At 39.8% G+C, this 27,201-nt stretch overlaps 2 protein-coding genes across 2 annotated transcripts; one reads left to right on the top strand and one right to left on the bottom strand.

Annotated features, from left to right (window-relative positions):
* Positions 1–1,290: 1,290 nt before the first annotated feature.
* Positions 1,291–15,990, bottom strand: Adi1 (acireductone dioxygenase 1). Its single transcript, XM_045752896.2, has 5 exons — positions 15,871–15,990; positions 14,118–14,251; positions 12,136–12,255; positions 9,979–10,158; positions 1,291–4,724 (listed from the first exon to the last, which is right to left on the bottom strand). The coding sequence occupies exons 2-5, from the start codon at positions 14,238–14,240 to the stop codon at positions 4,596–4,598; spliced, it is 552 nt and encodes a 183-aa protein (XP_045608852.1). The 5' UTR covers positions 14,241–14,251; positions 15,871–15,990; the 3' UTR covers positions 1,291–4,595.
* A 1,558-nt stretch (positions 15,991–17,548) lies between these two features.
* LOC138352587 (zinc finger protein 211-like) lies at positions 17,549–18,370 on the top strand. Its single transcript, XM_069305080.1, has one exon. The coding sequence runs from the start codon at positions 17,549–17,551 to the stop codon at positions 18,368–18,370; it is 822 nt and encodes a 273-aa protein (XP_069161181.1).
* Positions 18,371–27,201: the final 8,831 nt, after the last annotated feature.

Below are 27,201 nucleotides of genomic sequence, written 5' to 3'. Positions count from 1 at the left end.
TATATTACTTTTGTTAAGAAGTAATAACTGTAGGTAATTCTTTATTACCTTATAAAAACTAAAAATTATTACCAGATATATGATGTTAGGTTTTAATTCTATAAAGAAATTACCTAAAATAATTCTTACTTTTTATGTTAAAATAAATTATTATATGAAGCCTAAAAGAAATTAATAGAATATTACCTTTTTCTTTAATTATTATATATATTTTAATATTATATAATTAATTTATTTATAAAAAGGTAAGATTAATATTTAATTAAAACAATAAATATAATATTTTGTTCAATAATTTCTACGTGGATGGAGTGTGAGGGCGGACTGAAATACAAGTCATGTTGAAATATAAAGGAAAAGTTTGGTCCCTATCCACTTTGGTTTATTTATTTATTTATTTACTTATTTATTTATATATATACAAGAAGGTACATTGGGATTGTGAGGATATATAGTACAGTATTTACATTCTTGTAAAGCCACTAGTACGCGCAGCGTTTCGAGCAGGTCCTTAATCTAAGAAAATTTTAAGTATGTAAATACTTGCAAAATTGATAAAAAATGATAACAGAAAGCAAGAAAAACAATAAAAGATGAGAGAAAGTTGTAGGTATATTAAAGCACATAGGTAGCTCAGAGTGATTGCAATGACAGCTTGAATGGTAGTTTAACAAAACTTAGCAGGCACAATACAGCATATGGCTAGCACATAAAAGAAGACAGCAATGAACACAATGATAAAGTTGTTTGGGTTAAGTACATAAGGATTGGGAGATTGGGTAACACTAGGTACAGAGCAAATTTAAAGCTCAGTGTAGGAAACAACGAAGATGAAATTAGGTACTTTTTGGCTTTGTTTTTAAATGAGGCAAAAGTTTGACAGCTTTTCAATTCACTAGGGAGTGAGTTCCTGAACCACTCAGCACATGCCTGGCAGTACAGTGTGTGCAGGTTCCAATCCTTTCCATGGCTTCTAATCAGAGCTTGTATTGTGATTTGTTGTACTGGAGAAGGTCGGCGTTCAGTCCCGAAATTGGTGTCCAAGAGTTTGGACACCGTTCCTTGCTATGTAGTCGTAACACCTTGGCGCTTCCCCTCATAGTTCCCTCACATTCCCTGTACTGGAAGTATGGAGGAGGACTATATCTGGAGCAGCACAAGTGGTCATAGTTGGTGGTTCTGCGGCAAGTAGAAGCTGGTCTGCTCTGGCCTCCGTTGCATAACGTTTTGTCGAGGGTGAATCTACCATTCTGTTACCTCAAGAAATGCTCAAGGAATATATATAAAACATATTTTTCCAACATTTATTTAGCAATATCAATACAAAAGAGGGAATGTCTAATTATTTTAATAAATTCCAAGTTCAACATTTGTATATCCTTTAGTACAAAAAAGAAGACCAGGTTAACATTTTCTGCACGTTTATATCCCAGTGGACACAATAACCCAGTGTAATGTTAATTCAACATTAAATCAGCATTATCAACATTAATTTAATGAGATTTTAACACTGAATTAACATTGATACAGTAGCATCACTATCAACATTAATTTAACATTATCAATGTTAATTTAACATTGATTCAGCATTACACCGGGTTATTGTGCCCACTGGGATTGTTTATATGGAGTTTATCACAAATATATTCTATTCTATTCACACTTCCCCACCAAACACCAGTACAAAGGTATAAAAATAAGATAGAAAACACTGTACCTAACTTCTGCCTACAAGAACACTGTTGTACAGTAAATTATTAGACTTCGTCACAATGTTTGCAGAACATTAAGAAAAACAGTACAGGAGTAGAGCTGCACACATCAACAGGCGTTCACAGTACACCCCTTAAGCCTTTCCTATGGTTATACATTACACTCAAGCACAGTATATAAACTGGAGTTTGTAGATCCTCCAAAATTTCAGCTTATGAAGCCTGAACACGTCTGTCATACAAGCCTTGAGGGGTGAGAAAGCTCTGCGTCATGCATCACATGGTCCTAACTGTAGCAAATGGATGTCCACCAGAAAATATTGTATAGCACCTTCAGCCAGACATGGCCCAGAGAATAAACCACTGAAGAAGCATTCGAGGGGTAGCAAAGAGGAAGCAAAGTGATCAAGCAGACACAAGAAGAGAATTAAAAACAGTCAGCAGGCAGGTACAGCGAGCTACACAGAAATTCAAACATGCATCTCGCATGAGTATCCACTGCTGCAAATGGCAGAACACGAGGCAGAAGACGAGAAGTTCGCAGCCACAGAGCCAACATTGACTCACAACTGCACCGAGAACACCTAAACTCCAAAGAAGAAGAAACCTCTCCCACTTGGGTGTACCAAAGATACCCTGCTCGCCCTGAGCTGTCAGTATGTGGCAACTGGGTGTTTCAGGGCCGGGATGTTCACCCCATGTCAATAATTGCTTTCCTTTCCTCAGGACAACCAATTTCATACAAGCAGTTGCTTGTTCTGATGCACTTTATCTCCAGTTTCGGGTTTGTCCCCAAACTTCCCCGCGTCTCGTAGAGAGCCAGATTCTAATCCAAACCCTAAAGGTAGAGAGGAGAGTGACCCAGAGTGACTCCAAGAGTCTGTTCAATTCTCCCCAAAATTTATCACCTCCAGTGTTATAGTGTGTGGAAATACTAAGAGGCACTTATAGAAATGACTGCGGAACAAACTAAAACATCTCTGGCTCAGAAAACCATGTTGCCCTGTAAATAACATACTTTAAATAGTGTAATGTGTTGATCAGTATCCAACCATCCATCCATATTGACGTGTTCTGCCATCTGATATTTCAATAGTACGGTAATTAAGAAATGTGTGCAGTATTTTAAACCATCATGCATGAAATTTATACTGAATGTATGCGTGTGAAGTTGTTAATAAGTGCATTTTTCACTTCCTAAACATTCTAAATGCTGACAACACATTCAGAGTAGCTTTATAATATATGAATCAGGCTCTTACAAAATAACTGTAATGCAAAATTTCATAGCAGTCTCAACGTAGACTATTTACGACCCAAGATCACATTCACTCCAAACATCTACCATTTATGGGCTACTCATGCCCGTGCCACCTCTTGGGTGGCTTAATCTTCATCAATTAATAAGTCAATTAGGTTAGACATCTATAACTTTTATCACACACATGTAGCTGCAAATTTAGTCACTTAAATATCCACAAGCTGCCTAATGACATCACCTTATCAACGCTGTGACTTCCCAAACCATCCCAGCCCCAAAACGATTAGCTTTACACCCATATAATAAGTTTCCTTGGTATACACTATCATCTGTGTGTATACCAATCCCCACAAATCATTGGAAGACACTAAAACGCTGCTTCAAATCCCCACATTGCTCCAAATCGTTTCCTCATGAGTAGCAGCAGCTCAAGATAGATTCACTACATCTATAGTAATATAACACATATAGAAACAATGCAGCAACAAAGAGAATACAACAGCATACACAATACAACAGCACATAGAAAAATTTCAATCATGTCAAAATAGCATCAGTCTCAAACCATTCAACAAGTAATAGTGATATTGCATCACAACACTGCAGGGCTACAGAACTACAGTACATCTATTTTACTACATAACTGCAGGGCTACAGAACTACAATACATCTATATTACTACATAACTGCAGGGCTACAGAACTACAATACATCTATATTACTACATAACTGCAGGGCTACAGAACTACAGTACATCTATATTACTACATAACTGCGAGCTACAGAACTACAATACATCTATATTACTATGTAACTGTAAATCAAATAGTACTATAGAACCGCAGATCTGCACCACTACAGATATAGTATACACAAATCAGGATGTACACCACTACACAACTAGCAATGTACACTACACAACACGAGATGTACACAACTACGCCAATATGTCATCCTACAAAGAACGTCGCCCATATAAGGTCAAAAATTGTTGTACGAGAATATGAAAGCAGGTGGCAAAAGTGACGTACTGTTCCGTTTTCTGTTTTTGGGTCCTCTGGTATGTTAGGAGAGGACACATTAAATTTACCGTTTTCTCTGCGTTGGGAAATTTTAGGAGAACGGGCTGGCTACACAACTGGAATGTCCATCACTACACAACAGGGGATATACACAACTACACCCATGGCAATGTCCACCACTACACAATTGAAGACATACACCATTACACAACTGGTGATGTCCATCTTAACAGCAGCACACTGCACGGCAAATATCCAATAACATATATATAAAATTTATTGATAAAAATTCAACAAGCTAACATTTTAAAATGCATATAATTTATAGTATTTCCAACAAGACGATCAACATTTAAACGAGATATAAACAATAATTATGGAGTGTATTAAAGATACACTGAGCCATCTGCTGTATAAAAATCTCAATGTCAAAAATAATTTTAAATCCTGCTTGTGTTATACTCTTAGAGGTCAACAATTATTAAATGTATATAGCTTTGAAACAATTAACAACAGTCAACGAGGCCATTCAAGGACCCCTCACAGAAAATCCTTTTCAATTGCTAATGATACTTGAAGTTTTCGTCTGGTGGTTGTGATTTACTTCGCCGCAAATCCTTTCTTTTGCTCGACGACGTAGGTCTTGCGGGCCTCCATGTCGTCAGCGGGGCGATTGTATGGCGTCCAGATGGGCTCGCCAACAAACAGTCTCATAGCCTTGATGTAGTTCTGAAAATACAAGACTTTGTTACTTGGTGCACAGAGATACAAAGTGCCTCATCACTTTGAGGTTCGTACGTCAAGATTCTGATGATCTTCGCTGCATGGGAGACAGCTTCCAACCGTAGCAAATATTCTCATTTCATCCAGCTTAAAGTCACTTTCCACAGCAGCTTACAGAAACTCTTTTGTTGCCTGGGTTTGTCTTACAGAAAGATAAAAACACAATAAAAATCATCAAAATCAACACCATCACAAACGTAAATGATTCTAATCAGAATCATCAACACTGTCATTTCTATTATCGATATGGTGGGAAAATGCCAGTGGGTGGTTGATGGAGAAGGGAGCAGTGACCAGGACGGACTCTGGCTATAAGCAGTGACCAGGACGGACTCTGGCTATAAGCAGTGACCAGGACGGACTCTGCCTATAAGCAGTGACCAGGACGGACTCTGGCTATAAGCAGTGACCAGGACGGACTCTGGCTATAAGCAGTGACCAGGACGGACTCTGGCTATAAGCAGTGACCAGGACGGACTCTGGCTATAAGCAGTGACCAGGACGGACTCTGGCTATAGGCAGTGTCCAGGACGGATTCTGGGTACAAGCAGTGACCAGGACGGACTCTGGCTATAAGCAGTGACCAGGACGGACTCTGGCTATAAGCAGTGACCCGGACGGACTCTGGCTATAGGCAGTGTCCAGGACGGATTCTGGGTACAAGCAGTGACCAGGACGGACTCTGGCTATAAGCAGTGACCAGGGAGGAATGTGACTCTGGCATTAATTGTGAGTGGACATCGGCTCTGTCAATAATTGTCAAAAATTTGCAAAAACACAAGCAAGAGTCAGATGCAATGGACTTTTGGATTTACCAGAATCTACCTGAAGGCCTGTAACACTTTAGTGGCCCCCGATGAGGACAAGAAGCCGGCAGCATCACAAAGTTCCCCTTTATTATTATTATTATTATTATTTATCCTGGTGATTTTATTCAAGCTGGAATTTAAAATTCAACAGCATTTTGGCATTTATGGCTTCAGTGGGTAGGTGACTTCATGGGTTAATAACCCTGTGGGTGAAAAAGTATCTCCTGTTTTCAGTCCTGCATTGTGACTTATTGAGCTTGTCACTGTTGTTCCTTGTTTGTGTTACATTGTGGCTTGTTGAGCTTGTCACTGTTGTTCCTTGTTTGTGTTACATTGTGGCTTGTTGAGCTTGTCACTGTTGTTCCTTGTTTGTGTTACATTGTGGCTTGTTGAGCTTGTCACTGTTGTTCCTTGTTTGTGTTACATTGTGGCTTGTTGAACTTGACACTGTTGTTCCTTGTTTGTGTTACATTGTGGCTTGTTGAGCTTGTCACTGTTGTTCCTTGTTTGTGTTACATTGTGGCTTGTTGAGCTTGTCACTGTTGTTCCTTGTTTGTGTTACATTGTGGCTTGTTGAGCTTGACACTGTTGTTCCTTGTTTGTGTTACATTGTGGCTTGTTGAGCTTGTCACTGTTGTTCCTTGTTTGTGTTACATTGTGACTTGTTGAACTTGCAACCATTGCTCCATGTTTGTGTTATATCTAACTTGTTGAAAAACTTGTCCGGATCAACATCCTCCCAACTGTTCAGTATTTTAAAAGTTTAGATGAGATCCGCCGTGTCATGACTGGTTTGCAGTGTCGTAAGCCCCAAGGCCTTCAACCATTCCTGGTATAAGAGATGACTTACTTCTGGAATGATTTTTGGTGCCTGGTGTTGAATTTTTCCAAAGCACCTATGTCCTTCTGAAAATGAGATCTCCATGCTTGTATACAGTAATCCAGGTGGAGGCACACCAGGGATTTATACAGTTAATAACTATCTTCTTTTCCTTAATAGCTTAGCAGCCCAAAGGTTTAAGTCAAAGGTACACTTGAGTGTACCTTTGGGTTTGATTAGTATTTTCACTGCACTCCCACTTGTTGTGCAACTTTCAGTGAATGATGGATGCTGACTCCAAAAGATCTCTATACAAAATTATCTGTTTGGTCAAGAGCGCAGTATAATAAGTGTATAGTAGAGTATAACTTTATGCAATACCCGTATAACCTTAAGTATATCCTCCCTTGCACTACTTAAGGATAAGTGTATATCCTTAAGTAAGGCACAGTGCTGCGCTGGCCTACTTGCCCTTGTTGGTAGTGATGAAGTGTAGCATGTTTACACTTTTGATTGGTTAATAGGCACATCCAGAGATCCCACCATTAGCAGGGGGGAAAGCTTACATTTCTTTTAACTGGATAGATTCTGTCATAGAACGCAGTCAAGTCATTTATATCACCATGCTGAGCTGCAAAATACCTTATGGAACCTATATATTAAGCTTGCTTGACTGTACGGAACCTACTAGATACTTGGGAAGCAATCGTCCTCTCAAATTGTACATCAAATTTTGACGTATAAATCCCCTAAGGCCAATAACTAATGCACTAAAAATCATAACAGCTCGCAAAATTGGCATGAAGTAGAATTTTTAATTCATAAGCGCTTGATTAGGTTACGTTTGGGCAATTTAATACATTAGTTTATTGACATGAATTAGTCAGTAGCCACATTAATCTGACATAATAATAACAATATTTTATTTATAATATTATATGTAAAGATGTATAGCTTTTAAGATATATATATATATATATATATATATATATATATATATATATATATATATATATATATATATATATATATATATATATATATATATATATATATATATATATATATATATTTCCTGGTGGGAAAGTGTTCTAAAGTTGTATACTTCACTCTCGTGTTTAGGAGAGTTGTGCCTTAAGTTCATAGACACAGTGTTCTCCCATATTAACAGGGACTTGATGAAATAAACGTATAAATGACCCCTCACTTGCTCTAGTGCTCTTGGGAGGTGGTGATCTTTGTGGTATTTAAATACTCCGAAATTACCATCTCTTTTAAGGGTCTGAGCAGGTGGTGGAGCGGGTTAAGGCGTACCTGTTATGCCAGTTGCTGGAAGGCTTCTGTGCTGGCTAGGGTTCGAGTCTCCTGGTGGGAAAGTGTTCTAAAGTTGTATACTTCACTCTCGTGTTTAGGAGAGTTGTGCCTTAAGTTCATAGACACAGTGTTCTCCCATATTAACAGGGACTTGATGAAATAAACGTATAAATGACCCCTCACTTGCTCTAGTGCTCTTGGGAGGTGGTGATCTTTGTGGTATTTAAATACTCCGAAATTACCATCTCTTTTAAGGGTCTGAGCAGGTGGTGGAGCGGGTTAAGGCGTACCTGTTATGCCAGTTGCTGGAAGGCTTCTGTGCTGGCTAGGGTTCGAGTCTCCTGGTGGGAAAGTGCTCTAAAGTTGTATACTTCACTCTCGTGTTTAGGAGAGTTGTGCCTTAAGTTCATAGACACAGTGTTCTCCCATATTAACAGGGACTTGATGAAATAAACGTATAAATGACCCCTCACTTGCTCTAGTGCTCTTGGGAGGTGGTGATCTTTGTGGTATTTAAATACTCCGAAATTACCATCTCTTTTAAGGGTCTGAGCAGGTGGTGGAGCGGGTTAAGGCGTACCTGTTATGCCAGTTGCTGGAAGGCTTCTGTGCTGGCTAGGGTTCGAGTCTCCTGGTGGGAAAGTGCTCTAAAGTTGTATACTTCACTCTCGTGTTTAGGAGAGTTGTGCCTTAAGTTCATAGACACAGTGTTCTCCCATATTAACAGGGACTTGATGAAATAAACGTATAAATGACCCCTCACTTGCTCTAGTGCTCTTGGGAGGTGGTGATCTTTGTGGTATTTAAATACTCCGAAATTACCATCTCTTTTAAGGGTCTGAGCAGGTGGTGGAGCGGGTTAAGGCGTACCTGTTATGCCAGTTGCTGGAAGGCTTCTGTGCTGGCTAGGGTTCGAGTCTCCTGGTGGGAAAGTGTTCTAAAGTTGTATACTTCACTCTCGTGTTTAGGAGAGTTGTGCCTTATATATATATATATATATATATATATATATATATATATATATATATATATATATATATATATATATATATATATATATATATATATATATATTATATTTATATATATATATATATATATATAATATATATATATATATATATATATATATATATATATGTCGTACCTAGTAGCCAGAACGCACTTCTCGGCCTACTATGCATGGCCCGATTTACCTAATAAGCCAAGTTTTCCTGAATTAATATATTTTATCAATTTTTTTTCTTATGAAATGATAAAGCTACCCATTTCATTATGCATGAGGTCAATTTTTTTTTATTGGAGTTAAAATTAACGTAGATATATGACCGAACCTAACCAACCCTACCTAACCTAACCTAACCTATCTTTATAGGTTAGGTTAGGTTAGGTAGCCGAAAAAGTTAGGTTAGGTTAGGTTAGGTAGGTTAGGTAGTCGAAAAACAAATAATTCATAAAAACTTGGCTTACTAGGCAAATCGGGCCTTGAATAGTAGGCAGAGAAGTGCGTTGTGGCTACTAGGTACGACATATATATATATATATATATATATATATATATATGTCGTACCTAGTAGCCAGAACGCACTTCTCAGCCTACAATACAAGGCCCGATTTGCCTAATAAGCCAATTTTTCCTGAATTAATATATTTTCTCTATTTTTTTTCTTATGAAATGATAAAGCTACCCATTTCATTATGTATGAGATCAATTTTTTTTTATTGGAGTTAAAATTAACGTAGATATATGATCGAACCTAACCAACCCTACCTAACCTAACCTAACCTATTTTTATAGGTTAGGTTAGGTTAGGTAGCCGAAAAAGTTAGGTTAGGTTAGGTTAGGTAGTCGAAAAACCATTAATTCATGAAAATTTGGCTTATTAGGCAAATCGGGCCTTGCATAGTAGGCATAGAAGTGCGTTCTGGCTACTAGGTACGACATATATATATATATATATATATATATATATATATATATATATATATATATAATATTTATATACTGTATATATATATATATACACACACACACACACACACACACTTATACTGTATACTGTTAGATGATAAACCCCATCACTTAATGTAATGTAATGCCACTTTCTGGCGGGAGCTCGGTTGCTCCCTGTAGCTTGCTACTCTGGGCAGCTCCGGAACCTGATGCACATGGAGCTGAACAGAATGGCTAGCTACAGGGATCCACTGAGTGATCCTGGTAGGTGTGATCCTTGCCACCTGCCCTCCTGCTACCCACCTTAGCATCCAGAGTGAAACGATGGTAAATACCCGCTGGCAAAATTAGCAAGTCGCCGGCTATGACCTCAATCCTGATCCACTTGTCTTCTTTGTCCCGTACATCAAAGTACCCGGAACCCTCGGTGACGAACCTGATCTCCTCATCTACGTGGATATGCTCTTCGAAGAATGTTTTGATCTGAGAAGCAGCACAACAGAAGGTCAGAGGTGCATGAACACGACACAAAGATAAACACATTAAAAACACATTTCCAAAATACAAGTTAATGCACTGAGTTACAAACATTTTACACATCTTGAAGTACACTCTTGGAATCACAAAAATGGGAAAAATATATAAAAATACCAAAAATGAATGTAATGAAATGCCTCTTCATGGCTGGACCTCAATTGCTCCCAGAAGCTTGCCACACTGATGTGTGGCCAGCTTAAGGGAGCAATTGATGACACTGATGTAGCGCCACACATGTGAGACTCATGAGGCTTAGGAGTCATGAATGGCCTATTAGGGACCAGAGCCAGGACCAGACCCCCCCCCCCCTCACAGTGGTACAGGGAGCACCAGATTGTTATCATCACCCTCACCACAGGAACAACCCAGATAGGATGTGAAGCAACACAGGCAATTGCAAGCTTCACAGAAAGAAAAGAAATGACTTCACAAATGACTTCACAAATGATTCACTCAATAGTTAGCTCCAATCCTCCTAGTCACAACTGGTCACCGCTGGGCAGCACCGCTGGCAGCTCCTAGCTCTCACAACAACACACTTCAGTCTGGAGTTGATAAGAAGCACTACAGTAACTGATGAATGGCGGGGAGAAACCAGGGAGCCACTAGAAGGCTCAACCAAAAAGAGGTGCTTTATTACATTCAACACTGATTTTCTGGAGGGGCCAAACAGTGGCTCACACAAGCTCGCCAAAGAGTAGAAGGGGAAAATGGAACTTAACATGGAAGGAGGAGTGAAAAAACTAGGCAAACTTGACCTAGAGCCACACAAGCTTGATGAGGACTAGGGACATCAATGGGGTAACAAACCACAGGGACCCGACAGAAGGTAACTGCTCAATTCTCTCTGGCATCGACATGGCAAGGATGATCCCTGGAAAAGGCTGAGCTTCACCCACAGCAAGTGCATACCTTAAAACATCTGCAAGCCCAGAGCAAGGAGAGGGGTGTGCAACAGTCTATATGACCCTGCCAGATGGAAGGAAGAGCCACAATGGAACAAAGGAAGAAGAAGCAGTGACCATAGCACCAGTAGAAACAACAGCCTTAACTCTAAAACACTCCAAAGATCATAATTGGCCTATTCCCGAGTAACCACTCAAGCAACAAGCCACAACACAAACATGGCAAACAAACCTAAAGTATCAGCAGCCTGTCGAGCCACGGTATAACAAACCCTGAGAAATACAAATCGAAAGACAGAGGCTGCAACTAAAATAAAGGACTAGTGAAAACAGACGTCGCAGGCCTCGGGGTAGAGGGTAATACCGACACAACAGAACACACAGATACGTACTGTACAAAAGATCATCGGTTTGTAACAAAACTGATGGACATCCTTCAAGCTCACAAGTTTGAGCCTGGCCTCAGGCCAGGCTCGGGAGTAGAAGAACTCCCAGAACCCTCTCCCGGTGTCTCCAGGTAAGTAAGGGCTTACTTATGAGTGAGGGCTTATAAGTAGAAGGCTTGGCAGATTGAACCATGATGAGCCACACCAAAGACCCGCAGAGCTTGCCGGGCCCTGAAAGTAAAGACAAACGGGACTCCTGGACACTAGAAACACTCACAACAAGAACCAAAACAAAATGCAGCTCTCTAAGGATAAATAGTTCGCAATATGGGAACCCTACTTCATTAGCAGCCCATTCAAATAATGAGACCTTAATCCATTACAAATTTAATGTTGTCGTTATGACCTTAATGCATTATCACCTAAACTGGGAGATAGAAACCATACCTAATTATCACTTAAACTGGACGAAGGAAATTTTATCCATTACGTACCAGTTTCCATCTTAGACTAAGGATATTCATTCCACCCATCCCAACACACCAATATTCCCGGCTCTGGCCCTTGTATTAAAAAGTAAATGATGACCATCCACATGCACCCTCTCTTTGTATCACAGGACGGATACTGACCTTCTCCTCATAATTATGGAGTTTTTCCGGAGATACTTGGATGACGTCCATGTACGAGTAGCCTCTTTCCGTTTTAATCTTGTTCAGCTTCCCCTCGGACTCGTAATTTTTAGGATCCAGCTGAAACCCACAACATTCCTTTTATTTTTTTACTAATTTTTGGTGCAAAGACAGATACAATAATCTTGATATACTTTAAGTTTTGTTTGGCATAAGCAGGAACACAGAAGGCAAGATGCACATTGTAAATTTCAAGGACTAATACAAATACAGGTGTGAGACAAACTGGTTCAGGTTTAGTGAGAGAAATTCTCACTTGACCATCTTGGCCCAACATCATGCTAGAGTCATTCAGTAGATCAAATGGCAAGACAATATAGCATCTTCACTCAAAATATTCTTTCAGAACAACAGTTAGATCAAATAACACAGTTTTTACTGCTTTCAAAGACAGCATTACTATAGTTTTGTGTTTGCATGCCTATACATTTCATTATAGTTTCAATTAGGTGATCTAATATGTTCAACAAGTAGGTTAGGTTTAGCAAGTAGGATAAGGTTGTTTAGGTCTATTCTGAGGCCACTAATCACCGGTCCAGGCTACAAGACAAGCAAGGTCCGCTTCAAAATAAAGAGTGGACAGAGAGGACACCCATATGTGGCACGCATGATGCAGGTATGGGTGAAACCTGCCCTCTGACGCCACGCAGGTGAGGGTAAACCTGCCCTCTGACGCCACGCAGGTGAGGGTAAACCTGCCCCCCTTACACCATCAGGTAAGGGTAAACCTGCCCCCTGACACCACACAGGTAAGGGTGAACCTGCCTGACACCATGCAGGTAAGGGTGAACCTGCCCCCCTGACACCATGCAGGTAAGGGTAAACCTGCCCCCTGACACCATGCAGGTAAGGGTAAACCTGCCCCCTAACACCATGCAGGTAAGGGTAAACCTGCCCCCTGACACCACACAGGTAAGGGTAAACCTACCCCCTGACACCAACAAGGAGAATGTGAGACAAAAGTTATACCCATCATGATACATAAGCTACACATGTCATCACATGACCCTGCTACCTTCAACCAATCAATATAGTGCTATGCCATACTGCCCAACTCTTCAGAGACAAACACAAAGGTCATAAAAAAATCTAGAACAGGTCACCTTCAAAGCACAGGAACCTCAGACTTCAAACATGACAAAATCCCTACTGCTGGAACTTGCCCAAAATATTAAATAATACTATTTTGTCTTTACAAAACTATACTTTTATACAATAATTCATAAAACTCATTTATAGCTATCCAATAGATATACAGTCACTGTACACAACAAAGTTGTAACAAAACTCTTATACATTCATTTTGTCGGGAACTGGAAGCCTGTATATGTATATATTTGTATCGAGGTCCCTTCCCCCCACCTCAAGATCGAACTACTAACTCTCCCCAGGATGCAGCCCCACAACTGTTGCCTAACTACCCGATGCCTATTTATTTTTAGAAGCAGATGTGTGCATGGGAATTTTGACTTATGATATACCCAGGAGCACCAAAAAGCATCATGTACACCACCAGTCAAGCACCTACGCACCTTAAGGCACTACGTGTAGTGGTTAAGTGAATGGAAACGTGCCCAACCATTTCTGTTCCACCTAGGAATCAAACCCGGGATCCCCGATCGTGAGTTGAGAACAAAGCCAACTGTACTACGAGACCTTATACTGTATTCAATATTACAAACAAATATACAGTACAATAAGATACAAAAGTATCAAACACTGCACAAGAGTTACCATAAATACAATAACCAAAACTGTTGACTTATGGAACAGATTACCAGGTAATATAATGGATGTGGGATCATTCGCGAGTTTCAAGCATAGTTCGACATATATACGAGTGAATTTGGTGGTGTGGATATAGATAAGAGCCACTTTTAATCCTACTTTTTTTATGTTGATAATAGTTTCCTTGGTACTACCTTCCAGTACATTACTCCCGTGTCCTTGTAGAGGTCATCCAGAGAGACGAACTTTGGGGGAGACTGTTGGTGTTCCATCCTCTGGTCCTCGTTGCTCTCGTCCATGTACCATGCTCGCACCATCTTTCTCAATCCTGATATCAATTAAATAAAGTACAATAATGAGCTGTGGTGAAAGTATCACATCTGTATCGTTGTGTGTACCTGTACAGATATCAATTGAAAGTCATTGTCTCTGCTATATTTAGCAAGTTAAGAAATGCACACTGGTGTTATTAGCAATGTTTTTGCATCAACAAAGATCAGCACGATTTTGTATATGCTGTACTGCACTGTATTGCCAACTAAGTCTGATACAGTATTATACATTTTGTATCACCTAAACAATACAAGTCATTCTGAGCAGCACTGTCAGCTGATAGTACTGTGCAGAGATGTCAGCTAATAATAAAATGCAGAGCTGTACTCATCTAGTTGTGCTTGCGGGGGTTGGGCTTGGGATTTTTGGTCCCGCCTATGTCAGTTACTCATACTGTGCAGAGTTGTCAGCTGATATACATGTGCATAACTATCAGCTAATAATACTGTGTATTGCTGTCAGCTAATGATACTGTGCAGTGCTGTCAGTTAATAATACTGAACATAACTGTATACTAATAATACTGTGCTTTACCTCTAAGTAAAGACATCACATTAACTCTTCCATCTCAATAGCTCATGCAGTTTGAATTAGTTTCTATCTCAATAATAATTTGTGAAAAACCCTAATAATAGGCATACAACAGTATTACGTGCCAGGTCTCGGATCACCGATCGGACCGTATATATTATTTATTTATTTTTTATTTATTTATATACAAGAATTCTTACTTTCTTGTACAGCCCCTAGCACGCATAGCTTTTCGGGAATATCCTTAATCCTAATACTCCCCGGAATAAAACCTGCCAAATCGTTTAACAACCTGGGACACATTTTACTGTTAGGTAAACAGAGGCTACAGTTAAGAATTGGCGTCCAGTAAATCCTGCCCGGCCAGGATACGAACCCAGGCCAAAGTGCTTGCGAAACACCAGGCGAGTGTCTTACCACTTCGACACGGGACTGCTAAATAGAAGTTTTTACGCTCTAGGCAGAAATAAGCTTCAAAATCCAGCTCCAAAATACAGACCAAGACGTCACACCAGCGACGCATGCAAGACGTACACACATATACACAGCAATACTGTACCCATATATTTTACTTTACTTTACGGAATGTTTGGGTGTAGGTCACAGTGTATATTCCACACCAGAGCACCATAGACTAGACACGACGAACACACATCCAGGAAGTCCTACGCTCTTCAGATAACATAAAGTAAGATGTTTGGTCAGAAAGCTAAGGAAGACTGCGTTTTACTGGCAAAAGACGTCACTGAAGACGATTACATCTCTCCACCTCAGTCCAGGTTCAGTAACTCTCTGGCTGGTAAAAATATACAGACCAATCTGGATAAACCTAAATGCAGATCAATCAAAATATTAACAATTCCTCAATTTGCCGTCATTAGTGAGTCTAATGATGTTTGTGTCGGAAACAATCGTAAATACCCACTAAATTCCTGCTCCGTTTAGCATGTTAACTAACTGCCTAAAAACCCTGTGAGTGAAAATAAAATCATTATATCAACACCTTCATTAACCGTTAGCCATGTTTTCCTAATATACGAGGCAGAAACCTCCAAAAAAGCTTCAAAAAGTGCCAATATTTACCCGGGATCTGGAGGTCGTGAGCTTGTTGTTGTTTACAATCATCAGCTGATCCGAAGGTTCTTTCCCGGGAATTTCGTTTGTTTTTCAAAGAGCTACAATGACGAATATATATATACAGTATATATATACATATACAGTATATATTTTTTGTTCTATTTTATTTATATATACACGCGTTTTTACATTCTTGTAAAGGTGCCAGCAAGTCACTAGCACAGTGGTTTGTTTGCTTGCAATACCAGTTGATTGACAGTTGAGAGGTGGGACCAAAGAGCTAGAGTTCCACCCCCAAGCACAACTAGGTGAGTACAGTTAAGAACATAAGAACAAAGGTAACTGCAGAAGGCCTATTGGCCCATACGAGGCAGCTCCTATCTATAATCACCCAATCCCACTCACAAACATGTCCAACCTGCGCTTGAAACAATCGAGAGACCCCACCTCCACCACGTTACGCGGTAATTGGTTCCACAAATCAACAACCCTGTTACTGAACCAGTATTTACCCAAGTCTTTCCTAAATCTAAACTTATCCAATTTATACCCATTGTTTCGTGTTCTGTCTTGTGTTGATACTTTTAATACCCTATTAATATCCCCTTTGTTATGTCCATTCATCCACTTGTAAACCTCTATCATGTCACCACTAACTCTTCGCCTTTCCAGTGAATGCAAGAATTGGCGCCCAGTCAAACATCACAATGGCGCAGTGGTAAGACATTTGTCCGGCGCTTCGCGAGCGCTTTGGCCAGAGTTCGTAACTGGCCGGGAAGGATTGACTGGGCGCCAATCCTTAACTGTAGCCTCTGTTCACCTAGCAATAAATGGGTACCTGGTTGTTAAACGATTTGGCGGGTCGTATTCCTGGGAATATTAGGATTAAGGACCTGCCGGAGTGAACGTCTAGAAGAGGGGGACGTCTGGTGAGCTTGGTATTGTGTTACCTTCCACAATAAAGCATCAGAGAAGGAATCTAAGAGTATTCTATAAACTCCCAAGTAAGAGCCTTCACCATCGCTCCGACCAACAAGAAACACTGATTGAGGTTTGACACTTTGACTTGGAGTGTAAGCGTCCGCCGCCATTGTCAACAACAACAACTGGTGATCTTCCAGACACGAGCATTAAGGGAAACCCTTGACACAAACTGCACTTATCACAAAGAAGAAGCACCACCATTGACCACCAAGTGCTCATATCAAGTCTAATTCTAAGAAACAACACTCAAGGCTTCCCTAACCCTCAACATTGACGCCCTAACGTGAAGCGTCTGCCAGTTTCCACTCGTTCTGTCATCCGGAGGAGAAAACCTTCACACAAACTCTACCTACCTTGTGATGTTTTCGGGCCTCAACGTCCTCGCGGCCCGGTCCTCGACCAGGCCTCCTTTTTGTTACACATCCCCAGGAAGCAGCCCGTAGCAGCTGTCTAACTCCCAGGGGACTATTTACTGCTAGGTGAACAGGGGCATCAGGGTGAAAGAAACTCTGCCCATTTGTTTCTGCCATCGCTGGGGATCGAACCCAGACCCATAGGACTACGAATCCCGAGCGCTGTCCACTTAACCGTCAGGCCCCCTCCTTTTTGTTACACATCGCCTATCATAAAAAAGATGAAAACTCACCCGTGTCCAGAGTGTGGGAAGGTATTCAATCACCTGGGACATATGAAGACTCACATGGTAATACATTCAGGTGAGAAACCACACGAGTGTCCAGTGTGTGGGAAGAGGTTCAGTCGGCGTCAAAGTATAAAGACTCACATGTTAGTGCATTCGGGTGACAAACCTCACGAGTGTCCAGAGTGTGGGAAGAGGTTCAGTATGCTTGAAAGTATGAAGATTCACACGTTAGTGCATTCTGGTGACAAACCTCATGAGTGTCCAGAGTGTGGGAAGAGGTTCAGTCAGCGTCAAAATATGAAGTCTCACATGTTAGTGCATTCGGAAGAGCGACGGTTTGAGTGTACCGAGTGTGGCAAAAAATTTAGAGAACGTGGAACCATAACGAAACACATGTCAGTGCATTCAGGTGACAAACCTCACGAATGTTCAGAGTGCGGGAAGAGGTTCAGTTGGCGTCAAAGTATGAAGTCTCACATGTTGGTGCATTCAGATGCACGACCTTTTGAGTGTGCAGAGTGTGGTAAAAAATTTAGAGAACGTGGGTGCATAACAAAACATATGATGGTGCATTCGGGTGACAAACCTCACGAGTGCCCAGAGTGTGGGAACAGATTCACTCGGCGTCAAAGTATGAAGACTCACATGCTAGTGCATTCAGGTGAACAACCTTTTCAGTGTGCTGAGTGTGGCAGAAGATTTCGAGTACGAGGATCTATAACGAAACACATGTTAGTGCATTCGGGTGACAAACCTCATGAGTGTCCAGACTGTGGGAAGAAGTTCAGTCAATTTGGAAATATGAAAACTCACAGGAAGTTGCATAGAGGTAACATACTAAAAATGTTGAAAGGGGTAAAAGATTCAGAAAATGTTTAAATATAATACGACACATTTCCATTATTCCTATATACAGTTTGGAAATTGTCAGCTTTATTTTGACAATATCGTGCTGTCACGTTGTAAGTGGGATGTCCATCAAAGGTGTTTTTGTTTTATTTTCTGTGTGAGAAATACACTTCACAGTTGAAGGAAAATTCTGCAGCATAATGTATTGTAATATTTTGTTCTCTTTTGGGAGTTAGATATTCATCCTAGACCAAGCAAGCCTATTCATAATTATATAGACCATTTAAATACCCAAAACCACCCAAAGGTACCCAATGCTACCCAAAGCCTCCTAGCATTACATTTATAATGAAGAAGTTTGCTGGTATATGAGCCTCCTGTACACAGTGATCTTATTGTCGCACTTCTCTGCTCAAATTGTTGCAAATCGAATTGTGATATTAACTTGTAGAATGCATATTTACAATAATATTTAATAATGCATCTTCAGACGGATGATCCTTCTGAAGATGTATTATTAAATACGAAAGTACTTAAGGAAATTCCTGTTTCAATTCTTCCTTCATGGTCTGACACTGTCACATTTTTCATAACGTGTTAATTTTCGTGATTTACACACATTTACACTAATATTTAGCATAAATAGCCTCAAACCATTAAAGTTTTATTAAAAAAATGTCTGGAAGTTAAATCAACCCCATAAGACAATGGCATGTTATATAAATGTTGAGTGTTTATTTATTTATTTATTTATTTATTTATATTAAAATATTACTTAATCATGTAGAAAAAGGCTGGAAAAAATTATGAGGCAGCAGTTTAAGACAATTTTATTTATGAATACAAAAATAAAGTAAAATTAAATGAGGTATTAAAAGTAAAAAGTAAAAAAAAATAGTCATATGGGTCTGTCTCTATTAGAAATATATTTAATGCGACTTCTTTATGTAGTACCAACACATTGTATTAAGTCCAGAAAATTAAAATGGCTAAATTAAGTTGAGCATATATATCCAGCCCGTCCTCCCAAGGTTTCGCAACATCAAGAAAATTGCAAATTTATAGTGTCCTAACCTACCAGAGGACCCAAAACAGAAAACGGGACAGTACGTCACTTTCGCCAACCGCTTCCATTTTTCTAGTACGACAATTTTTGGCCTTATGTAACGCCTACGAGCGAAAAGCGACGTTCTTGTGAGAGGACAGGTTGATACAAAGTACAGTATCAGTATTTCAGGTCCCATGTCCCGTCTGACCATCGTGGGAAGGGTGGTTGAAGTCCCAATATATATTTTATTTGTTTACTTAAAGTTCAAATGTTTCGGTCGTGTGGTTGTGGGAAAAATCAGTATTGTCTCATTTTAAGAGTTTCAGAAATGGACAATTTTTGCCATGAGAACTATTGATATTGGGAGATGTACTAATAACCCTTGCAACTACCGCCCACAAGATGGGTATGGGGTGCATAATAAATGAACTAAACTAACTACTGATAAATTTTGTGAACTCGTCTATAATGGGTGGAGAGAATAGCAATTTACTACTATTACTATTTACAAGTAAATTGATATTTACTAATATTACTATTCACCATTGTAAAAACTGCCAGATTCACCATTGTAAATAAAACTGCGAGGTTCACCATTGTAAAAACTGCGAGGTTCACCATTGTAAAAAAACTGCGAGGTTCACCATTGTAAATAAAACTGCGATGTTCACCATTGTAAATAAAACTGCGAGGTTCACCATTGTAAAAAAACTGCGAGGTTCACCATTAGAACAGCTCCATTCAACAGTGAAGACGTGACTGAAATTAACAATAGACTCATGACTGCGCAGATTAAGGCGTTTATAGGAGTGAAAATTCGCAACGGTTCGAGAGAGAGGAGTAAACAAAATATATTAGTCATCCCAGAAACCTTAGAAACTGCCTATTGAAGGGTGACTCCTGTATATTTTTGTTATGAGTTAATGTTGGGCTCTGTGAGGTATTTACCTATTACTACTTTCCTATCTGTGTCTGTGGGGAAGTGAGGTCTACCTTTTTATAATCCTTCCCACTACCCATGTTGTGACTGTTACATTGTATTTTAACTATTATTTGTGGAATCTGGATTTGAGAGGTGTGGATAGAGGTGGCTTCCACACCTTCTCCTTTAAGTGCATTCGTTCCATAACGACCCATGGAGCACTCAGCTGTGTGTGTATGTAGACACCTATAGGTAATGGGTGGTTATGTAAATAAGTAGATTATATGGTGGTGCAGTGCTAAGGCAGTCGATAGACAATAGATGGGACCTGAGTTTGCATCCCCAAGCAGGAGAGATACCTTTGGTCACATCTCTCTCTCTGGAAGAAATTTAAGAGCCTCATAATGTCTTACTATCTTAAAGTTATCTCATTTGGTGTGAGCAGAGTGAGAATCACTGGAGATGGCAGGTGTTGCAATGTTCAACCACCCGCCTGCCTGCAATTTGGTGACTTTTCAATTTATGGTGTATGGATTACTTTTCCTGATATGTCTCTCTCTCTCTCTCTCTCTCACTCTCTCTCTCTCTCTCTCTCTCTCTCTCTCTCTCTCTCTCTCTCTCTCTCTCTCTCTCTCTCTCTCTCTCTCTCTCTCTCTCTCTCTCTCTCTCTCTCTCTTCGAGGAAGATTAAACAAGAGGCTTGGTTACAGAATATGTGGGATGGAAACTATAAGAATGGAACTTCCTTCCCCTTCTTTAGGGGGATAGTAACCTAATTTGGACCCTCTTTAATGGGATAGTGTAGGTTAAATAATTTTACCTCTCTTTAAGGGGATAGTGAACTAATTTGGCCAGATTTCCTTTTATTTTATTTCCTGGCGCCATATCCGCCACCGTGAAGTCCGCAGTCAGAAGACTCTACCTACCAAGATGAGAGCAGCCACCACCACAAATGGACCTGAACCCTCTCACCAGCCGGCTCGCCCCTCACCCCAGCCGGCTTGGTGTGTGGATCCGGCTGCTCAATGTCGTGCCACTGGGTCAAGCCCTGGACCTGGACCTACAACTACAAGCGCCTCCTCTGCATGACTACTCTTTAACTCTGCGTTAACTAACAGGGAAACACAAATTAATGACATGTACCTTCTTGTATATAAATCAATAAATAAATAACATCGAAATAGGGAGTGAGCTAGGGAACAGTGATCACAAAGAAATCAGATTTAGCATAGAATGGAATAGACCAGTAGGAGAAAATTCTGTTAAAGTGCCAGATTTTCGAAAAGCTGCTTTTAATAGCCTAAGAAATTCTTTGGGTCAAATAGGCTGGAAAGTCTTGGGCATGGGGTGTGGCCGGTCTTGGAGCGGGACATGAACCCAGCGATAGGTGGTGTAAAAAGGGATTTCGACGTGGATTCAAAATATAACTTATTTATAAATATTCTAAGCAAAGCACAGGAAAGTAGTATACCATACAAATTGAATAGCTCGAATACACATGACCCGAAATGGATAACAAAGGATCTGAAAAACCTTATAGGTAGAAAGAGAGCTTGGTACAAAAGGAATAAGAATGGGGAAGTAAGTTTAGAACAAGAATTCACACAACGGGTTAAAAATGTTAAAAAAGTGATTAGGAAAGCAAAAAGGAACTATGAAGTTCGCATAGCAGGGCAAGCAAAGACAAATCCTAAAGAGTTTTTTCAGTTATATCGAACTAAGACTAGGGAAAGGATAGGTCCATTAAAAACTGAGACAGGTCAAATAACGGATAATGACAAGGAGATGAGTAGTATTTTTAATAAATATTTTATATCTGTATTTACTAAAGAGGAACTTAACTCTATGCCTTCAGCCGAACAAGTCTATGTGGGTGGGGACGAGGACAGGTTGACTAGTTTAGCAGTTACCAGGGAGGATGTAATTAAACAATTAGTACAACTAAAACCAAACAAATCCCCAGGGCCGGATGAAGTGTTTGCCAGGGTGCTTAAAGAATGCAAAGAGGAGCTTTCCGAGCCACTGTCAACCATATTTAATAAATCAATAGAGTCAGGCAGAGTGCCAGAGCCATGGAAGGAAGCTAATGTGATACCAATTTTTAAGAAAGGAGATAGATCACTTGCGTCAAACTATCGGCCAATTAACCTGACGTCCATTGAGGGAAAGTTACTTGAATCGATAATTGCAAATATCATTCGTCTTCATCTTGAAAAACAAATTAATCTCTTTTTATTCCAGCATAGTTGAGGTAGTTGATAGTGGTAAGAACATAAGTAACGACAGAAGACCTATTGGCCCATACGAGGCAGCTCCTATTTATAACCACCAAATCCCACCCATGTGCATGTCCAACCCACGTTTGAAACAATCAAAGATTACCAAAGCAATGTATTGTTTTGTCTTGTATTGATACTTCTAATACCCTATTAATATCCCCTTTGTTATGTCCATTCATCCACTTGTAAACCTCTATCATGTCACCCTTAACTCTTCGCCTTTCTAGTGAATGCAATTTAAGCTTTGTCAATCTTTCTTCATATGAGAGATTTCTAATTTGGGGAATTAACTTAGTCATCCTACGCTGGACACGTTCAAGTGAATTTATATCCATTCTATAGTGTCTATTTTATATCTTATTTTATATCTTATTTATATCTTATTCTATAGATGTTGTGTCTATCATACACTCACTAAAAACCAAAGCTGGGAACATCAGTGAAATCCCATCTATTGTATACAAGAGTGCCTCCCATGCCCTTGCGCTACCTATAGCTCTGCTGTTCAACAAATCCCTTGAGTGTCATACCTTCCCTGATATCCTTAAAAAAGCAGGAGTAACGCCAGTTCATAAAGGAGGTAATCCGGCAGACATAAACAATTATAGACCAATATCAAACCTACCCATCCTATCAAAAATATTTGAAAAAATTATCTACAAACAGCTCTACTCCTATCTCGTAAAATTCGACATTCTTAGCCCCTGTCAGTTTGGCTTCCGCTCTCAAAAGAGTACCAACGATGCAATTATTAGTCTCCTTTATATAATTTACTCAGCCCTTGACAAAAATGAGTTTCCGATTGGACTCTTCATTGACCTGAGAAAGGCCTTTGATACTGTTAATCACAACTACCTCTTACTTAAACTCCAGCATTATGGAATCCGAGGCCTTGCCCTGGACTATATCCAATCCTATCTTAGTGATAGACACCAATGTGTAGCCATCAATAATATAACCTCTCCCACTCTACCAATAACCGTTGGAGTGCCACAGGGCAGCATTTTGGGACCTCTTCTATTTCTTATATACATCAATGATCTGCCTAATGTCTCTAACATTCTGAAACCTATTTTGTTTGCTGATGATACTACCCTCATCTACTCCAACCCCAACCCACATACACTAAATGATGTTGTTAATAATGAACTAAAAAAAAGTTCACTTATGGATGTCAACCAACAAACTAACACTTAACATAAAAAAGACCTACTACATCTTATTTGGAAGCAAATCTACAAATGAAATTCAGCTTCAGATAGATAATGTAAACATTAGCAATAAAAATGATGGCAAGTTTCTTGGCCTATTCCTAGACAAGAGACTCAACTTCAGTACCCACATACAACACATAACTAAGAAAGTCTCTAAAACAGTTGGTATACTCTCCAAAATAAGATATTATGTACCTAACTCTGCTCTCATCTCTCTATATTATGCACTAATCTATCCCTATCTTAATTATGGTATCTGTGCATGGGGGTCTACCACTGCAAACCACCTCAAGTCCATCATTACCCAGCAAAAGTCTGCTATCAGAATAATAACAAATTCTGCTTTCAGACAACACACAGCTCACTGTTTAACTCCCTAAACATGCTAAACATAATCTCACTCCACAAATTCTCTTGTGTCAACTACATTTACAAAACCCTGTTCTTAAATGCAAATCCTGCTCTGAAACTCTCCCTGGACAGATGTAATAGGACCCATTATCACCACACCAGACAAAATATCTCTTTGATATCCCCAGAGTCAAACTTAATCTGTGTAAACACTATGCAAATAAAGGGACCCAGTCTATGGAACTCACTCCCTAATGAACTGAAAAGCTGTCCAACTTTTGCCTCATTCAAAAACAAAACTAAAAAGTACCTAATCTCATCTGCATAGTTTTTTTCACCTTGTTGCTTTAAAATTGCACTGTATCTATTGCTACCTAATCGCCCTATCTTTATGTACCCAATCCGAACATCTTTACCATTGTGATCATTGCTGTCTTCTTATATGTGCTATCAATCTGCTGTACGGTGTCTGTTAATCTTGTTTAAATTACCAATCAAGCTGTCAATGTAATCAATCAGAGCTTTAATATACCAATGTGCTTTAATATACTTACTATTCTCTCTTATCTCATTTTTTTTCTTGCAATGTACATAATTCTTCTGGCATTTTATTAATTCTGCTAGAATTTACCTACTTAAAATTGTCTGTTAGATTAAGGACCTGCCCCAAATGCTGCGCGTACTAGTGGCTTTACAAGATTGAAAATACTATTCTATGTATTCTCTCTAACCCAATGTACCTTCTTGTATATAAATAAATAAATAAATAAATAAATAAATAAATAAATAAATAAATAAATAAATAATAAATATAGTAAGGCGACCAAAACTGAACTGCATAATCTAAATGGGGCCTAACCAGAGCAAGATATAGCTGAAGAACCACACCAGGTGTCTTGTTACTAACGCTGCGATTAATAAATCCCAGTGTCCTATTCGCCTTATTACGAACATTCATGCATTGATCCTTTTGTTTTAAATTCTTACTTATCATAACTCCCAGATCCCTTTCGCAATCCGACTTCGCAATCTCAACACCATCTAGCTCGTATCTTGTAACTCTATCATCATTACCTAGCCTCAGAACTTTACATTTATCAGCATTAAACTGCATCTGCCAATTCTTTGACCATTTCAAAACCCTGTTTAGATCAACTTGAAGTGATAGTGAGTCTTCTTCCGCGTTAATTTCCCTACCGACTTTTGCATCATCGGCAAATTTGCAGATGTTGCTACTCAAACCTGAATCTAAATCATTTATATATATTATAAACAACAGAGGTCCCAGGACAGAGCCTTGAGGTACTCCACTAACATTATCCCACTCTGACTTAACCCCATTTATACTAACTCTCTGTTTCCTTTGGTATAGCCATGCCCTAATCCAACTTACTATAGCACCCCCAATACCATGAGCTTCTATCTTTTTACTTAGTCTCATGTGGCACTGTATCAAAAGCTTTGCTAAAGTCAAGGTATACAACATCACAATCCTTAATACCACTATCAACTGCCTCAACTATGTTGGAATAAAAAGATAGCAAATTTGTTAAACATGAACGGCCATATGTAAAACCATGTTGTAAATCATTTATTAATCGTTAATAATAGTTCATTACCGTTTCCCAAAGTGTGGGTAGGTTGTTCAGTGTATACTGAACAGTTGTATACTCCTCCTGTTGGTGAGTATAACACCAACAAGAGGAACTGTTGTCATCTATAATGGTTGTCTCTATAATGCCATCACTTAACAGCTGACCACCAAGAGATTGTTGCCGTAATGTGTGTAAACATTACCACGTGGCGGAGACGGGCGGGTGAACCCTAGTGCTGTCTGGTGTGTTGACACCCTCTTTGTTGTACTCACCTAGTTGTGCTTGCGGGGGTTGAGCTCTGGCTCTTTGGTCCCGCCTCTCAACCGTCAATCAACTGGTGTACAGGTTACTGAGCCTATTGGGCTCTATCATATCTACATTATAAACTGTGTATGGAGTCAGCCTCCACCACATCACTGCCTAATGCATTCCACCTGTTAACTATTCCCACACTGAAAAAGTTCTTTCTAACGTTTCTGTGGCTCATGTGGGTTCTAAGTTTCCACCTGTGTTCCCTTGTTCGTGTCCCACCCCGTGCTGAAGAGTTTGTCTTTGTCCACCCTGTCAATTCCCCTGAGAATTTTGTACGTGGTTATCATGTCTCCCCTTACTCTTCTGTTTTCCAGGGATGTGAGGTTCAGCTCCTTTAGCCTTTCCTCGTAGCTCAATCCTCTCAGTTCCGGGACGAGTCTGGTGGCATACCGCCGAATCTTCTCTAGCTTTGTCTTATATTTAACTAGGTATGGACTCCAGGCTGGAGCTGCATACTCCAGGATTGGTCTTACATAAGTGGTATACAGGGTCCTGAACGATTCCTTACACAAGTTTCTAAAGGCAGTTCTTATGTTGGCCAGTCTAGCATATGCCGCTGATGATATTATTTTGATGTGGGCCTCTGGGGACAGGTTCGGTGTGATATCAACCCCCAGATCTTTCTCTCTATTTGACTCTTGGACGATTTCACCTCCAAGATGATACCTTGTGTTCAACCTACTGCTCCCTTCGCCTAATTTCATTACCTTACACTTTCCTGAGTTGAACTTTAGCAGCCATTTTCTAGACCATTCCTCCAGTTTGTCCAGGTCGTCCTGTAGTCTCTGTCTAACTTCATCCATTTTGAATCTTTTCCTAATTTTTCCATCATCAGGAAACATTGAGAGGAACGAATCTATACCCTCTGGAAGATCGTTCACATATATTAGAAACAGGATGGGTCCAAGTACTGAGCCCTGTGGGACTCCGCTGGTGACATCTCGCCACTCTGATGTCTCCCCCCTCACCGTTACTCGCTGTTTCCTGTTGCTTGAGTACTCCCTTATTCACTGGAGCACCTTCCCTTTTACTCCTGCCTGTTGCTCCAACTTTTTAACAGCCTTTTATGGGGTACTGTGTCAAAGGCTTTCTGGCAGTCCAAGAAAATGCAGTCGGCCCATCCTTCTCTTTCCTGCCTAAT

Source organism: Procambarus clarkii, chromosome 5, assembly GCF_040958095.1.
Source record: "Procambarus clarkii isolate CNS0578487 chromosome 5, FALCON_Pclarkii_2.0, whole genome shotgun sequence".
NCBI classification, from domain to species: Eukaryota; Metazoa; Arthropoda; class Malacostraca; order Decapoda; family Cambaridae; genus Procambarus; species Procambarus clarkii.
Note: the sequence above shows the minus strand (reverse complement) of the source record. Positions and strands in the feature narration are given on the sequence as shown.

Bases quoted from the DNA above. Each gene is read 5' to 3' on its own strand.
- Adi1 (XM_045752896.2), bottom strand. From the start codon at position 14,240: ATGGTGCGAGCATGGTACATGGACGAGAGCAACGAGGACCAGAGGATG. The intron at 12,256-14,117 runs GTAGTACCAAGG...TGTGGGTTTCAG, and splicing joins CGGGAGTAATGTACTGGAAG to CTGGATCCTAAAAATTACGA. The intron at 4,725-9,978 runs GTGGGTAGCAGG...TTGTATTTTCAG, and splicing joins GTTTCACTCTGGATGCTAAG to AACTACATCAAGGCTATGAG.
- LOC138352587 (XM_069305080.1), top strand. From the start codon at position 17,549: ATGGTAATACATTCAGGTGAGAAACCACACGAGTGTCCAGTGTGTGGG.